The following is a 15,740-nucleotide window of genomic DNA, read 5'->3' on the forward strand; positions in this document are numbered from 1 at the left end:
CCGGGGGCATTTTACTACTCTCTCCGTCTCATAATTAACTATTCTGAATCTGCTGTCACCTCTATCGCCAAAATCTTTTTTTTTAATTGAATCCATGTCATTACAAATTTATCTATTCAAAAAAATGTCATCATAATTCATCTATTAGCAGTTGTACCACTAAAATTTTATAAAATTATAATCATGCCACTGTTGTCACCTTTTTCATTTTCTTTTTTATCTTCTTACTACTTGCTCCCGTCTTCTTTCCTCTCCTCTCTTCTTTGCTCCTCCAACCCGGCCACTGATGGAGCCGCTACTCCAACTCGACATCGTTGGCCATGACGGTGAGGGGTTGGAGTCACCGACTTGGACGAGGCAACGCCGAGGAGGTGGTCGAGGGTGGCGTGTAGGCCAGCAATGACGGCCTCCTTGTTGCGGGCGAGCTAGACGGCGGTGATCTCGTCTGCGAGAAAGCGAGGCGAAAGGAGCTCGGGCAACCAGATCGGCAAAGAGCGAAGTGGCATCGCAGCAGCTGCCATCGCAACCATTGCTTCTACTACGAAGTCATTCTAGAACTTAAGTTATTTTAGGATTTCTCACATTCGTATAATGCCTAGATTCACCACCATCTATATAAATATGAAAAATTCTAGAATGACTTACATTATGAAACGGAGGAAGTACAATAAACAACATCGGAGTGGGGCTCATTTTTCCGAGAGATGTTCCTTTCATTAATTGATTAATTCCCCCGTATACCCGGATTATTGTAATTAGTATTACTCCTATTGTTCCATCCAGACATTGTAGAAGCAATGCATTGATGCATGTGGAACAGTCTACTCAACCTGCTTGGACGCTGTTGTACTCCGACTGCAGTTTTTGCCATCTTTTTCAAAAAAGAAGAAGAAGAAGAAGAAGAAGAAGAAGAAGTGGAGTCAAATTCTAGAGCACTGTCCACGACCAAGTTTAATTTGGGGGGAAAATGTCTGAAGATACATCATTGCATACACTTCAGCATTCAACTACAACGGATAACAAGCACCATGCTGCTGGACAAAAGTTTCGACTTTCCAGTTAAAGAGCATCAGTAGTAACAATTTTCTGGGGAGAGTTGGTATTGTGCAGTATGACCCGCAGGACACTGCAACTCTCATCAACAAAATGCTACTACCTCCGTCTCAAAAGAGAAGCGCAGCCGTGGAAATCCGTATCCAACAACGTTTGACCATTCGTTTTATTTAAAAAATTTATGAAAAATTTTAAAAAAATTAGTCATACATAAAGTATTATTCATATTTTATCATCTAATAATAATAAAAATAGTAATCATATTTTTTTAAAATAAGACAAACGGTCAAACGTTGAAAATAAATAGTGTAAAACTTCACTTATTTTAGAACGGAGGGAGTAGTTGTCATAATGTCATATCAAATGCAAACATCCTCTACTAGGAAAACCATTTTTTGTCGAATATGAGGATCAAATCCTCCACAAATCCTTATTATCCTTTTGCTTCAAAGGAGACCTAAGCCTCCAAGTCATCCCTTTCCTCTACATTTCAAAACCCTCATAGATCCTCATTGCACATAGCATAATACTGCCGCACAAACAAGAAAAATGCACTCCAGTACAGATTAATCCGACCCGGCAAAAAAATGGATCAGGTAAATTTACAGCACCCTCCCCTAACATTGCATGCTGAAGTAAACCCCACTGTTAATCCATTTGAGCCAAGATCATTCATGCAGATAACACTAGCAAATGCGAAAGTCATTCACCTGATTCTACCCAAAAAAAAAAAGAAAACTAAGAGATGACCTAGGCAGCGAGGAAGCTACAGGATACAGGAGCAACAGGAAAAAAAAACCCGGAATAAGGAGGATTAGGAGCACAGAGAGCACGCACCCAAGGTGACCGGAGGAGCGCGCTCCGCTTCCGCTTCCGACGACCTCCGCACGGCGGCGCGCGACTCCGGCGAGATCGAGATGGCCCGGAACCCAAGCAGAAGCAGCCGTGGCACCAGTGACCGAGTTGTGATGGGGGACGCGAGCATGAGCCACAGACAAGTGGGTCCCACATGATGAAGGCGCCCGCATGTCAGTGAGCAAACCAACCACATCAACTATAGTGGGCCGCACGTCTCCAGCCTAAATATTTTTATGGGCCGAGAATTTCCGTTCTCATTCCATGGGCTGATTTGGAATTTTTTTTATTTTTAATTTTTTTATTAAAAGTTTTACAAAAATAATTTTTCATTTTGAAAATTGACAGAAGTGGTCGCCTACCGTCCTCTGGGAGGGCGATTTTTAAAAATCGCTATCCCAGAGGGCGGCGAAAGTGACGTGGCAGACGGCCGTTCGCTCTCGGGCGACGGCCGTCAACGAAATTTGCAGGCGGCCCCCTTGCCGCCCTCCGCTAGGGCGATTTTGTACTGTGCGGGGGGCCGCCTGCAAATGGGCGGCGGGGGGCCTGGAATTTTGCAGGCGGCCCCCTTGCCGCCCTGGGGGAGGGCGATTTTATACTGTGCTTTATATTTTTGTATTAATATCAATAGTTATCAAATCTTTTTATATTGAAAACTATACAAGATTAAAATCTCCAAGACTGGTAAAATACAATTTTATTATTTTTAGGGCCTATTTGGAATGTTACCGTACAAATATTTTGTTAGTGCCAAAATATAAGCAAGTTTTGGCACTACCAAATATTTGGTAAGGTAAAATTGCATTTGATCATATTTGGTTTGCTGCCAAAATGTAAAATTGTAGTGAAGAATGTTCTACATAATCTCAAATCTAGATTACGTATTACCAATGAATAGGCTTCAATCGAAATCAAACACAAGTACTATTCAAATTACCAAAATATTGGTAGGGCATGTTTTTGGTAGCAATCCAAATAGGCCCTTAGTCTTACGCATACAAAAAATCACCACCATAATTAAACATTGTAATGATAAGATAGATAAGAAGTGCCATCGATACACGGTACAAATTTGTCGATCCCGACGAATCAAGCATGCGGTAACCTATCGGCACCTTCTAGGTCGGTCAGAATGCATTGCATTCTCGTGGTCCTTCAATCGTTGATACTCTACTTGTGTTTCTGACTCTGTTATCTTCTGGCCATGATATGATGGAGTGACATTGTCGATCCATCGAGTAAATCCACCCATCCTTGGATTGCCCTGTAAAAATAGTAATGTTATTCAGTTTGGGTAGTAATTTTGTGCAAATCATAGCGGATTTTGTAAATGGTTAGACATACAACGAAATCGTTGTCTACATTGGGGCAGACAAAATATCTCCTTCGAAATGTTTGTTCAGCAAAGGATGTAGCCACCTGCCAGCGATCTCTGCACCCACACTTTGGACGCTCGGACCATTTAGGTAACCCTAATGGATTGTTCCTCCAGTCTAAGCTTGCAATTTCCACCCGACGTTCGTACTCCATCCAAGCATGAATGAACTGTATGGTCGGTTCAGGTTGCGTTATCGGCCCGCCACTTGAAGTAACTCTGACTGTGTCAATCCATTGTACGAATTGACATTTCCTTACATCCTCCTATGTACATCCATTTTGGGATAGTTAAGTTAATGATAGTACTGAGGAGTGATGAAAAGAATAGTTGTAATTACCACGAAATCATCGTCGACAATGTTTGGACACACGAAACACCTTTGTCCTCGAGTTCGGTGCCTTACGGACCTTATGACCTGACAACGGTCACCACAACGACACTCCGGACGCTCACGCCACGTGGGGAGTCCTAGGGGATTTACGTGCCATTCTAAAGCCTCAGCAGCAATTCGACGTTCATGCTCATCCTTCCACCTTAGGTACTCCGATCTTGTTTCACTACGTGGGTAAGCACGGGTTCCATCGTTTTGTGGGTTCTCCATGTCTACCCACTCGATGAAGTTGCACATTGGACGATATGTCTGCGTAAGATGTTACAATTGTGTACGAAGAAGTTAGTTTTTTTATCCATTTGAACTTCGAATAGATGAAGCATACCTAATCAAAGTTCGCGCATTGGAAGAATCTCCTGCCCCGAGTTTGTATCATGAGGGAAGACTTGAGTATGCATCCATCCCCACAATCGCACAAAGGACGGTCACACCATGGTGGAAACCAACTAGCAAAAGGATCGCTTCGCCAGTTGAGACGCTCAAGGAATGGCGCTTCCATTTTCGTGTGTTGTGTGCTAGTGGGAAAGAAGATATGAAGAGGTTGCCTTCAGATTGTCAATTATATAGCGTCGTTTTCACTGCAATATATGTGAACTCAATGAGATACATTATTCATTAGATGTGACAAGACGATCACGCGTGGGCGTGATTCACTTTATGTCAACAGGCAGCGCCGAAAGTTGATAGTGACAACTCGAGCTGCCGCTTTTCATGTGTGCTGTTGTGGACTGTGCGTACTACTGGATCTAACACTACCGTGAAGCGCCGAAAGTGTGTTGTCGTGAGCATAAGTTGTTCTAGCACCATATGAATGAAAAGAACTATGTAGACGAGACAAACACAAGTAGTACTGCAGTAGTAATAGCAAAAGTAGTACTGCTTTACAAGTTTGTAAGCCAAAAGAAACGGTCACATAAGGACTGAAGAGGTAGAACACTACTGACGAGGCCTCTTACCCCTGTCCCTCCTACCCTGCGCCATAATGTGCCCCTGGGAGTACGTGAGTCGGTCCGGGGGTACGGCACGGCCAACCCGTCCTGCCTGTACAGGTGTGACCTCTGGCTGCTCCTGAGTGTGCGCCTCTGGAGCTCCTCCAAGCTGAGAGGAGCCTAGTACGTCGTGGTGGTGTGCACCGTGCAAGTCGTCGTCGTAGAACTGGCTAGTAGGACCAGTCCTACCGGCGTGAGACGAAGAGGCCCCAGTACCGAAGATCCCGGCTGCAAATCCTGCTGGACAAGGACCATCAGTTTCATACAGGTATTTAATAGTATTAATAAAAAGTAAAGTACCGTGTGGGCGAGGGATAGACGCTCCGTGAGAGGAAGAGCTGGCGAACGCGCCCGAAGAGGTGGCGAACGCCCCTGCGGAACTCGCGGAAGCGCCGGTCGTGCCTGCGAACGCGCTCGAAGGCAGACGAGGTCCTGCGATGAGGAAACGTGCCGTTAAAACATGGTGACATATTCGTGCAAAAGCTGAAACAAAAATGAACTAATCTCTGGGCTGAACTGTACCGTGCGAAAACCGGTGCTGTAGGTCGCACTGCTCCGAAGCTAGGGGCGCTCGAAGGCAAACGAGGTCCTGCGAGGATGGAACATCAAGTTACGACGGGGTGATGTTTTCGTACAAAAACAGAAACAAAACTTAAGAAACCTCTGGGCTGAGCAGTACCGTGCGAAACAGGTACCGTAGGTCGAGGTCCTGCTCCGACGGTAGGCGCGCGAGGCCGTGGTTGTACCGGACCAGCTGGAGGTACGACGTCCACGGCGCTGCGACAGGAGAAGACGCGCATGACCGCACGCATCTTCTCCTGCATCTGGTCGAAGGTCACCCTCTGCTCAACGTCAGTCAAGTGCAAACCTCTGTTCAACCTCACTTGGACTGCGGTGATATCGGCACTGATATCCCGTGCAGCATCAGCCTATGCAAGATGGAAATAAAAAATTCAGTAGTTGTCCTATATTATGCAAGATAAATGAAATAATTGTAAGAACTAATACAAATTCGACGTACCCCCACGAAGTAGTCTCGGTCACGGTGCGTGGGATACGCGTCCGTCACAGCGGCAACGTGCGGCTCTGGGGCGTCTGGAGTGAAGGTCACACGCGCACGAGTGCGAGGAAGGTACCAGCGAAGGTAGTCACGGTAGTTCTCCTCCGTGTGTGGGAAGAGCTCGTTGATCACCTCCTCTGTAGCTAACACCCAGTCGTCAACGTACTGCTGTACACGTGGAGCCCAAAGTGCGCCTGCTAGCTGTCCCCGTCGAGTCAACCTGTGAAGAGAGGTAAATTATATGGCTCGATGAAGTAATTATCATAAAAATTTAGAAATGAACAATCCGAACTCACGAGTGGTCGGCAGGGAGGACGGTCGGCTGCACGTTGCCCGGAAACACCTGCCTAAGTCCGAACTGTCTCATCACACGCTGCGGGCAGTGAGGCTCAACGAAAATGTCGAACACCATCGGCAGGATGGTGAGCCAGTAAGCCTGGTCGCGTGTGCACAACGACGAAAGTCCTAGCGGTGCTCTCGCAGCGACGGCCTCTTCTGTGTACGGCTCCCAGATGACGTCGCTCGGCTGGAGACGGTCAAACTCGAACACGAAGTCCGGGTAACCTCGTCTCACCTGGACGTGAGCGTAACGACGCTGCAATAAACATGATCGGAATTAGACATGTTATGTGAAGAAAAAAAAGAAGACGACTGATAAACTTATAACACAGCGAAGTTGCACTAACCCCACGTCGACACCAGTAAGTCCCCATCGTGGGACCGTCCTCTGGCCACTGCGCGCTGCGACCAACCCCGTAGGGTGCGCTGTCCACCACTGGTCGACCTATGGCAAACCTCTCGGCTGCCCAAAGCTGAAGCAACATAGGGCAGCCAGCGATGATCGCTCCCGCGTCAGTCTTCGTGCACGCCTCACAGAGGGCACGGTACGTGACTGCTAGCACGGCATAACCCCAGCTCCACTGCGGCACGTCCTGTGGCTGAGCATCCGCAATGGACCGTGCGTAGTGGACCAGCCGGAAGTCCACAGCGTGCCCGTGGGTGCTAGTGAACATCACCCACCCGAACAACCACAACAGGTACGCCTCAAGGGAGCGTCGGACCGAGTTATCATCAGCGTCAGGGTGCAGAAGGTCCGCCTACAATTAAGAATGAAATGTTAGTACAAAACACTCTGTTGATCGCAAATAAGCATGTATGATAATAACAACTTATTTACTTACAGTGAACTGGAGCAACCAAGCCTTGCTAGGCCCGACTGTAGAGTACGGAGGAAGGGTGTTGGCCGGTCCTAGGTGTGGAAGGCGCATCACCTGCTCGAAGCGCGCAGTGATATCCTCCTTCCACCCAAAAACACCGTCCACGGGACCAACTGGTGCTCCCGCCAGCGGTAGCCCGAGCAGGTACGACACGTCCTGCAGTGTCGGAGCCATCTCCCCACAGGGAAGGTGGAATGTGTGCGTCTCAGGTCTCCAGCGGTCTACCAGAGCGGCAAGGAGTGACCGGTCTGCATCCCACCGCTTCGCTGGGTCACGGTCGTCCGCCGCCGCCTCAACAAGCCTACAAAGTGGTAGAAGGCCTGCCGCACGCAACCTGTATAGAGCAAACTTCAAACATAAGTACAACACAAAGCAAAGTTGAGTTGAAATGTGAACATACGCGTACCAAGGAACGTGACGGGGGTCGACACGCAACCACTCACGCGACGTGCGTGGACGGAAGGTGCCGAGCTGTGCACCCTCGACTGCTGACAGGAACGAGCGGTGGTTCCTGTCAATCCCACGGTTCAACAGCGCCGGTGTGTCGTACGCCATACCTGCATCAAATAGATTGATCAGAAACATATAAATAATTAGTTCAACATAAGTAATAAATGTTCATAAGCGAATTACTAACACATATTAAACAAGAGTACAAACAAACAAAAGTGTCACCATACGGAATATTTCTGATTACAACAATAACTGCAGTTACACGATATGAGTACTTAGTCCGAACACTCATCACGATAACATTATGATACAACACCGAATAGTTCGCAATACTACTAGTACAACAATAGTCGGAGGTACTCATTACAACAACATTCAATTGAAATTACACGATACAAGTATTTAGTCCGAACACTCATCACATCACAACAGCATTTTATTTCCTAAATCGATAGCATTGTTACACCATGGAATCGCCTGCTGCGCGACGACGCCTTGGCCTTGCGCGGCTGCTTGTTGTTCCTTCATCAGGTGGTCGCCTACCATCACTTGCCTGTCCAGATGGACTAGCATCTGCGCCGCTTGGAACTTCTGCATTCTTCGGGCATTTCTTGTAAGTATGGCCGCGCAGATCACACTTGCTGCAGCGTAAAATCCTCCCACCTGCTTCTGACTCATCCATATCATTTCTGATGCGTCTAGTTTGGCATCGACCCTTTTTCACCCTTAACTTAGATGGATCTGGAATGTAAAAAACTTGGGCACTCAGCGTTGTGTAAGATCCTGAGATCCCGAACCCATATATCTCCTCACTCCATGTATGAAAGATTGCTTCTTTCCTGAAATAATTTGAGACGTACACATTGGGAGATATGCCACAATCACCGGCAGCAGCAAGAACGTGTGAGCAAGGAAGGTGATGAAGCTTCGGCTTCATACAACTGCAGGTACATCCACCATCCGCCTTCAAGACACATTCCTGCACGGCTTGCTTGCGATAGATACCACGCCTGCTCCTATCAACACACATTATTTCATACCGATGCACTTGTGTGCCTTGAGCAACAACTCTATTTCTCCGTGCCTTTTTGATTTTATCTTCCATGTACTTTGTCACTACGTTGCCAAACACTATGTTGTTATCGGCCATGGACGGACCAATTTTCTTGTATCGATCCCTAAAGTACGCTTGCGTGCCGTGAAGGATGAATTCAACAATAGCAACCAATGGAAGTATCCGAACTCCTCGCATTACCCAGTTGTACACCTCTGCCAAATTGGTTGTCATTATACCATACCGAGATCCATCGGTGTCGAACAATAGAGACCACTTCTCCTTAGGCTCATTCTCAATCCACTGAGTGAAATTTCTGATGGACGACCCTGACCTCCTTCTCATTGTTGGTGGGTCATCATGTAATGCACCAAGAGGTATGGGAGGCTCGTCACCTTCAACTTGTGGTCTGCGAGATTGCTCATCTGTTTGCTTCGTTGTCAACTCATCCAACTTATCCCACAACTCATTAAATTTCTTCTCTTGGTTCTGTGCACAGAGCCTCTTAAAGAGCTCCACAAGATGCTTGTTCTTGAATTGCTTGTAGAAATTTGCACCCATGTGACGCATGCACCACCGACTCCGAACATCAGGCCACTTAGCTGAAAGTCCCTTCTCATCCCAACCGTTCTGCAAGTAGTCAATAGCCCGCAACATACCTGCATGACGATCATGTATAAGGCAAACGTTGGGCCTCATACGCACCACTGCAATGTGCACTCTCTCTAGGAACCAGTACCAGCTTTCAGTATTCTCACTCTCTACAAATGCAAAAGCCATAGGTAGAACCTGGTTGTTCCCATCACACCCAATTGCTGTCAATATCTGACCTCGGTATTTACCTGTCATAAAAGTTCCATCTATGCATAGAACAGGTCGACAATGCACAAAAGCATTGATGCAAGCACCCAATGAGAAAAAGGCTCTTTGCAGCACACTCTTTGTTCGATCATCAACCGATGTAAATGTATGTAGGTCATAGTAAGTATTATTATTCCTCTGGGCAATGGTGGCTAACAAACGAGGCAAATTATCATAAGAAGCTTCAAATGTGCCATACCTCATCTCAATAATCTTTTGTTTGGCTCTCCAGGCCTTTGCATAGCTTATGGTGTACTTGAATTTGTTCTCGATGTGCCTAATAATTGATTTTGGTTCAAAGCCAATGTTACCAACAACACTGCTGTACATCTCACTTGCCACAAAAGCTGAAGTGATGTTTCGGTGATACTTCTCCACCCCTTGTAAGTAGCACTTGTGCTCGGTCATAATGCTAACTTTCCAATAATCATTCCATTTACCCTTATATGCATGGACACGCCACGGACAATCTTTCTTCATGCACCTCACTTCATACACATAATTTGTTGACTTGACCACCCTAAACTCTCTCTGCAAGGAAACTGCCCAATGCTTCACCGCCTCCTTCATCTCATCCTTATGAGCATACCTTGCACCGTCAATTACCTCGTTCTCCTTATACTCCCAGGGTACATGATCACCCTCTGATATAACAAGTCCAGAGAAGTCCTCATTTGCCCAATCAGTGGCCATTACATCACCTTCCTCATCGGATGATGCGTCGTCGTTCGCTTCCTCATTATCCGAATCTTCCCTCTCCATTTCATCAACAATTATACCGACTCTCTCCCCCTCATCCGCCATGCCCATGGCCTGCTCCTCCCTTGGTTGATTTTCCTCATTTTGCATCGATGGTCCAACAACATCCCCTGCATTGATAGGACCCTCTACATCTTCGGTTTGCATTGAAACATTTATATCTTTCTCTTGTACCGACACAAATATAACGAGGGGCCATGACCGTTCAAAAGCCATTTCCACATACCGTCTCCAAGCAGCAGTGCTGTCCATCGGCATTAGTTCCCAAAAATAACCTTCTGTTGCACGACTCACTACAACTGATACTAACATTGTGTAGACTTCTTGGTCTATTCTAAATCCTCTCAACAACCAACTATAAATTGACTGAAATGTTCTCTCCGCAGGCCTATCGATGCCCTTAGATGTCATTACAAAATCTGACAGATCAACACCATCTGGACCAAATCTAATATTTCCTTCACCGTGAACTATCTGAAATGTGACCTTATTTGACATTGTGCCTGATGAAAACAATAACTGCGTTAACCTCGCATTTCTGTACTACGCCCTAAGTTACATTCTCTACAATATTGTTCTCCAAAATTCTAAAAGTAGGTTACATTCTCCAGATCAAACTAAACTACATCTTACAATTAACACTACTGTCTATGTCTCAATTCATACTATTATATTCTATGCTCTGGATCTACACATATGTGCTGTGTGCTACAGATATGCTAAAATATATGGAACTAAAACTAAAACGCAACATATATACTCAAACATAACATATTAGTACAAATGCAAAAGATGTATGGGAGCAAACCTGTGATGAAGTGAGCGAACCAGCAGGGCTTCGCCGCTCCCCTTCTGCTGCCCTCCCCTCTCTCTCTTTCGTTTTTTTTTGGATTTTTAGTGAATATAATGAAATTTCAGATAGGGGGACTGGGCTTTATAGGGGGGAGGCAAAAATCGCCCTCCCCCAGGGCGGCAAGGGGGCCGCCTGCAAAATTCCATGCCCCCTCGCCGCCCATTTGCAGGCGGCCCCCCGCACAGTACAAAATCGCCCTAGCGGAGGGCGGCAAGGGGGCTGCCTGCAAATTTCGTTGACAGCCGTCGCCCAAGAGCGAACGGCCATCTGCCACGTCACTTTCGCCGCCCTCTGGGATGGAGATTTTTAAAAATCGCCCTCCCAGAGGGCGGTAGGCGACCACTTCCGTCAATTTTCAAAATGGAAAATTATTTTTGTAAAACTTTTAATAAAAAAAAATTAAAAAAAAAATTCGGCTGATTTGTTGATGAAGTGAGATTTGGAGTAAACTTGGGGATTTCTGCATGTTTTTACTGGTTTATTGCTCATGCCAAAATTCTTGTAAGAATTTTATACATGTAAAGGGAAAAAAATGTCAAGGCATAATAATGTTTCATACAACTCCTATCATTTCTAAGGTTTGTTTTCTTATTAATTGATTATTAATTGCACCATTTACCCAGAGTACTGTGGAATAGTAGTCTGGCTCAAATCGATGAACACCAATTTCTGAACTTGCATGCAGTACCAATTCGACTGATTATGATTAACAATTTGACTTAATCGTGCTGAAAAAGTTCAAAATTCAGGCGCTGTGCTAACAACCGGGAACGTACTGTATGTCTGTATGAACGTGTGAACTTTGGTTCCTGCTTGGCAGAGGGGTCCTTTCTTCCTCCTCTCACTAAACCTGCTTGATTCATATACAGGCCGTGTTTGGTTCATTTTCAATTTTTTAAAAGTATATAGACACACATTTAAAATATTAAACATAGACTAATAACAAAACAAATTGCAGATTCTGCCTGTAAACTGTGAGACAAATCTATTAAGCCTATAATCTGTCATTAGCAAATATTTACTGTAGCACCACATTGCCAAATCATGGTGTAATTAGGCTCAAAAGATTCATCTCACAATTTACAATTGTTTTTTTTTCGTCCACATTTAATACTCCATACATGTGTCTAAACATTTGATGTGATGGAATTTTTGAAAGTTTGAAGAGAATTTTACAGACAGTCAGGATCGAATTGAACTATCATGTAAGAAAATAGACTTAAATCTTACCGCAGTCTTCACCAAAGTTTGATAAAAAATAAAAAAAAACACGCACAATCAAGTTCTAGAGCACTCTCAACGACCAAGTTTAATTTGGGGTTAATAAGGATACATAATTGCATAGACTTCAGTCTTGAACAACATCGAATTACAAGTACCAAGCTGGTGGAGAAAAGTTTCGAGTGCAAGAACATTAACAGTAACTTTTCAGGGGAGAGTTTTGTGGGGACACAGCAACTCTCACCAACAAAATGCCTGTTGCCATATCAATTGCAAACTAAACATGAGTTGCCGAAAATGAGGTTCTAATCACGATCGGAGGACCATGGTCACAAACATCTGGGGAACTACCTGAAAGAAGTTAAAATGTGGTCTGTAAATGCCTTCGCGACTATAGATAACCAGCGAAGTACAGTGAATAGAAAAGGGAAATATGGAGAACTGCCATACCTAGTCCAAACGCGTGTATGGTTTGATAACAATTTCTGGCAGAGAGTTGGCATTGACAAGTATAGCATTAACTATAGCGGGCACCCTTTTGTCGTCGTTCGCACAGGTGATTTTGACCTTCTTAAGATGCTCACAAATAAACGACATGTCTGGCATCTCTGATTGTGGGTAACTCATCCACTGTTCCCAAGCCAAACCTCCAATCTGGTGAGAAGAAGTGAAAACGTATCAGTGTGGTGATTACAAAGCAAAAAAAAAAAAAATCCATTTCAATACCACTCCAAGATGCAGAGTAAGTTTCTCCAAGATTGGTGAGCATCGAAGCAAGTGGATCAAAGTGTGCAACTCTCCATCCACACACCAATCACTGACAGACAGTTTTTTTAGGCTGTTGAATGTCCGGCACCTCCAGAGATCCCTTTTTAGTACCTCATTTTGCATTAACTGAAAAGCATCATCCTGCAATAGCATACAGAGACATCAGCTATAAAATAGAAAAAGAAAAGAGAGATGAAATCATGGCAGTGCCAGAGCTCAGATCATACATTGAATTGTCCTATTAGCAACTTCAGATTTTTAACATTTGACAAAGCACTGAGGATGTTGTATTTCATATGAAAACATGGGAAGGACATATCATCAAGGCGAAAGTAAGCTTTTTCCACGGACGATGCATTCAAAAGGCAAGGAGCTAAAAAGGGAAGGTACTCCAGGTGGAGGGAAACAAGGCTCGGGGTATCTATCACAAGATCTTTGAAATCGTCGTGAACAAGATCACCATTGTCAGGGCTATGTGAGGTAAAGGTTAAATTCTTCAAAGAGGAAGAGGAAAATCTGGTTGCATATACGCAACAGTCTACCATCACAAGATCTTGTAATGCTGGACAGCCAGAAAAGAGATTCTCAATGAAGAGGTCACTGATGGAAACATAATTGAGGCAGAGTATTTTTAGATGGGACGATATGAAGGAAGAATGGTCTAGATTAGAATATTCAAAATGCTTCTCTTGGATATTAATCTCACGGACATTGCTCCTCAAAGCATAGCCAAACCACAGGTTAGCTCTGTCATGGTTCAAGGAAACTCTACCATATGAGTTACACAAGAGAAGGCTATCTAGAGGCACGCAACCACGGCGCAGTACTAAATTGTCCATGAAATTCACATATGCCGCCTCGCTGGTGAATTCAGATCCTTTGATGTTGAGGCACTGCAAAGATTTCCAAATATGGCGCCACCTACTGGACAGCACGCATGTCTGTACAGCCTCCCTTGCAGTCATGAAAGAGAGGATATGTTGGAGCAACTCATCAGGGAGGCTGCTGATAAAGTCATAGGTGCTGGCCTCTAGTGCTGTTGGTCTCATACACTTGTTGGACATTCTCATCAGTCTCAGAGACATGCACTCAAACACGTGGTGAACAATAGCCCTACACAAACCAGAAATATACATGTTAGTGAAAGTGTAAGCGACTTTGGAAAATGTAGCTATTGAATCCAATATAGTAATGATTGCTACGCGAATATAACAGACATAATGGACAAAACCATGAGGTAATCATTTTTTTTTTCAGAGAAGAATCCATTGGATTCCCAGTTACTATTTGACAAAACCAGTATCCTTAGTCTAGGATATATCATGGGACTTATGGCACCTCAACTAAATCCCACAAGGTAGACCAACAAGGGAGCCATCTTGTCTGTGCCTGGTTTCGATAAGTAATAGGATCACATTTCTTTCCTGTCACAACTCGTAACCCTTCTCAATCTCTACAACCAATTTCCAACTCTACAACCATTTATTTCGATAAGTAAAGCATGATTAAATTTATCACAGAAAGACACCAATTTCCTAGACCCGTTTCACAAGACACTACTTTTCTTGTGCTAACACCCTGAAAGGTAGACTAGTAAGTACTGTATCAGGCTCAACCTCACATGAAGTTTTTTTTGAGTGAAGTGCACCAGCGGTCTCTAAACTTGTGCGGATGTGTCATCTAGATCTCTGAACTCTCAAAATGCATTTTTAGATTCCCGAACTTGTTTTGCGTATCATATAGGTCCCCGAAGGCAGGCATGGCTGCAGGTTGCCACGCTCCTACACCTTGCCACGTGAATAGGGCCATGCACTGCATGCATCTATCCACACGTGCTACCGAGCGAAGGCTGCGGAGAGTCGCGTGGTGCCAGCGGAGGGTGCCGGTTGCCGCTCATGGCGGCGCCGCTAGGAGCTCGCGCAGGCGGACATAAGCGGACTCGGCTGCGGCCGACGCGGAGGTGGCTCCGCACTGCATTGGTTGGCGGAGGCCAGCAAGTAGCTGCGGTGGTCTGGCCACCGTGTCGCGTGGAGGGGTTTGCCGTGTCACACCTGGGCGGGGAGGCGACGTAGCTGCGCGCGACCGGCGGAGTCGCACGTGGCGGCGGCGGCGGCGAGCCGTACGAGGTAGCAACGTCGACAGCAGAGGAGTCACGCGTGGCCACGGAAGCGACAGAGCCGCGCGCGGACGCGGAGGTGACGCCATGGTCCACGCGGAGGTGGTCCCTCGACGGCGCTTGCGGCGAGCCGGAGCTCAAGCTGAGGCGGAACAGCCTCACGCTGAAGGACGCAGGGCCACCAGGGTCCCAGTTAACCGGCCTTGGCCGTGGCGAGAGGTGAGAGTGGAGGTCGCGGAGCGGCATGCGGGTTATTCAGCTGAAGCCAGCGGAGTGCTTGGCGGAGCTAGCCGCCATGCACATAGCGTGCGCCCATGCATGCTACATATGCATGCAGCATGGGAATCCAATGCATGCCGCCGTGCATGAAACCATAACGGTATAACTATGCGGGCTAATTGAACAGAAGCGGCGTCGCTTGCGGCGCGGAGGCGGAGGCGGCGGAGCTCGACGCGGAGGGCCGGCTGAGGCTGCCTGGGCCGAGGTGGGTGCGGCATCGCCCGCAGCGAGGAGGCTAGTGTGGCGCTGCTGACGGAGCCTACACACGTAGGCCGGCGCGCGCATGCCGGTGAGCGGAGGCGGTGGAGCTCGACGCGGAGGTAGAGAGGAGGAAATATAGTTTTTAATTTTATTTTTATACATATGACTGACATGTGGGGTCCTCACTGACACGTAGGCGTCACCGTGCGTAAAAACATGACACGTCATCGGA

At 46.1% G+C, this 15,740-nt stretch overlaps 1 protein-coding gene and 1 long non-coding RNA gene across 2 annotated transcripts; both read right to left on the reverse strand.

Annotated features, from left to right (window-relative positions):
* Positions 1 to 919: 919 nt before the first annotated feature.
* On the reverse strand, positions 920 to 15,274 carry LOC136351437 (F-box/LRR-repeat protein At5g35995-like). The gene is made up of 5 exons (XM_066303550.1): positions 14,964 to 15,274; positions 13,140 to 14,025; positions 12,871 to 13,053; positions 12,558 to 12,798; positions 920 to 1,152 (listed from the first exon to the last, which is right to left on the reverse strand). The coding sequence occupies exons 1-4, from the start codon at positions 15,272 to 15,274 to the stop codon at positions 12,595 to 12,597; spliced, it is 1,584 nt and encodes a 527-aa protein (XP_066159647.1). The 3' UTR covers positions 920 to 1,152; positions 12,558 to 12,594.
* Positions 5,693 to 6,612, reverse strand: LOC136351623 (uncharacterized). The gene is made up of 3 exons (XR_010734769.1): positions 6,413 to 6,612; positions 6,023 to 6,321; positions 5,693 to 5,946 (listed from the first exon to the last, which is right to left on the reverse strand). It is a non-coding gene; the product is annotated as an uncharacterized lncRNA (long non-coding RNA).
* Positions 15,275 to 15,740: the final 466 nt, after the last annotated feature.

This window comes from Oryza sativa, chromosome 8 (assembly GCF_034140825.1).
Source record: "Oryza sativa Japonica Group chromosome 8, ASM3414082v1".
In the NCBI taxonomy this organism is placed as follows: domain Eukaryota; kingdom Viridiplantae; phylum Streptophyta; class Magnoliopsida; order Poales; family Poaceae; genus Oryza; species Oryza sativa.

What these genes read in the sequence shown, in the direction of transcription:
- LOC136351437 (XM_066303550.1), bottom strand. Translation starts at nt 15,274, where the DNA reads ATGCCGCTCCGCGACCTCCACTCTCACCTCTCGCCACGGCCAAGGCCG. An exon ending in TGCTAATAGGACAATTCAAT is followed by an intron (nt 13,054 to 13,139) that starts GTATGATCTGAG and finishes ATGCTATTGCAG; the next exon opens with GATGATGCTTTTCAGTTAAT. An exon ending in TTACTCTGCATCTTGGAGTG is followed by an intron (nt 12,799 to 12,870) that starts GTATTGAAATGG and finishes TCTTCTCACCAG; the next exon opens with ATTGGAGGTTTGGCTTGGGA.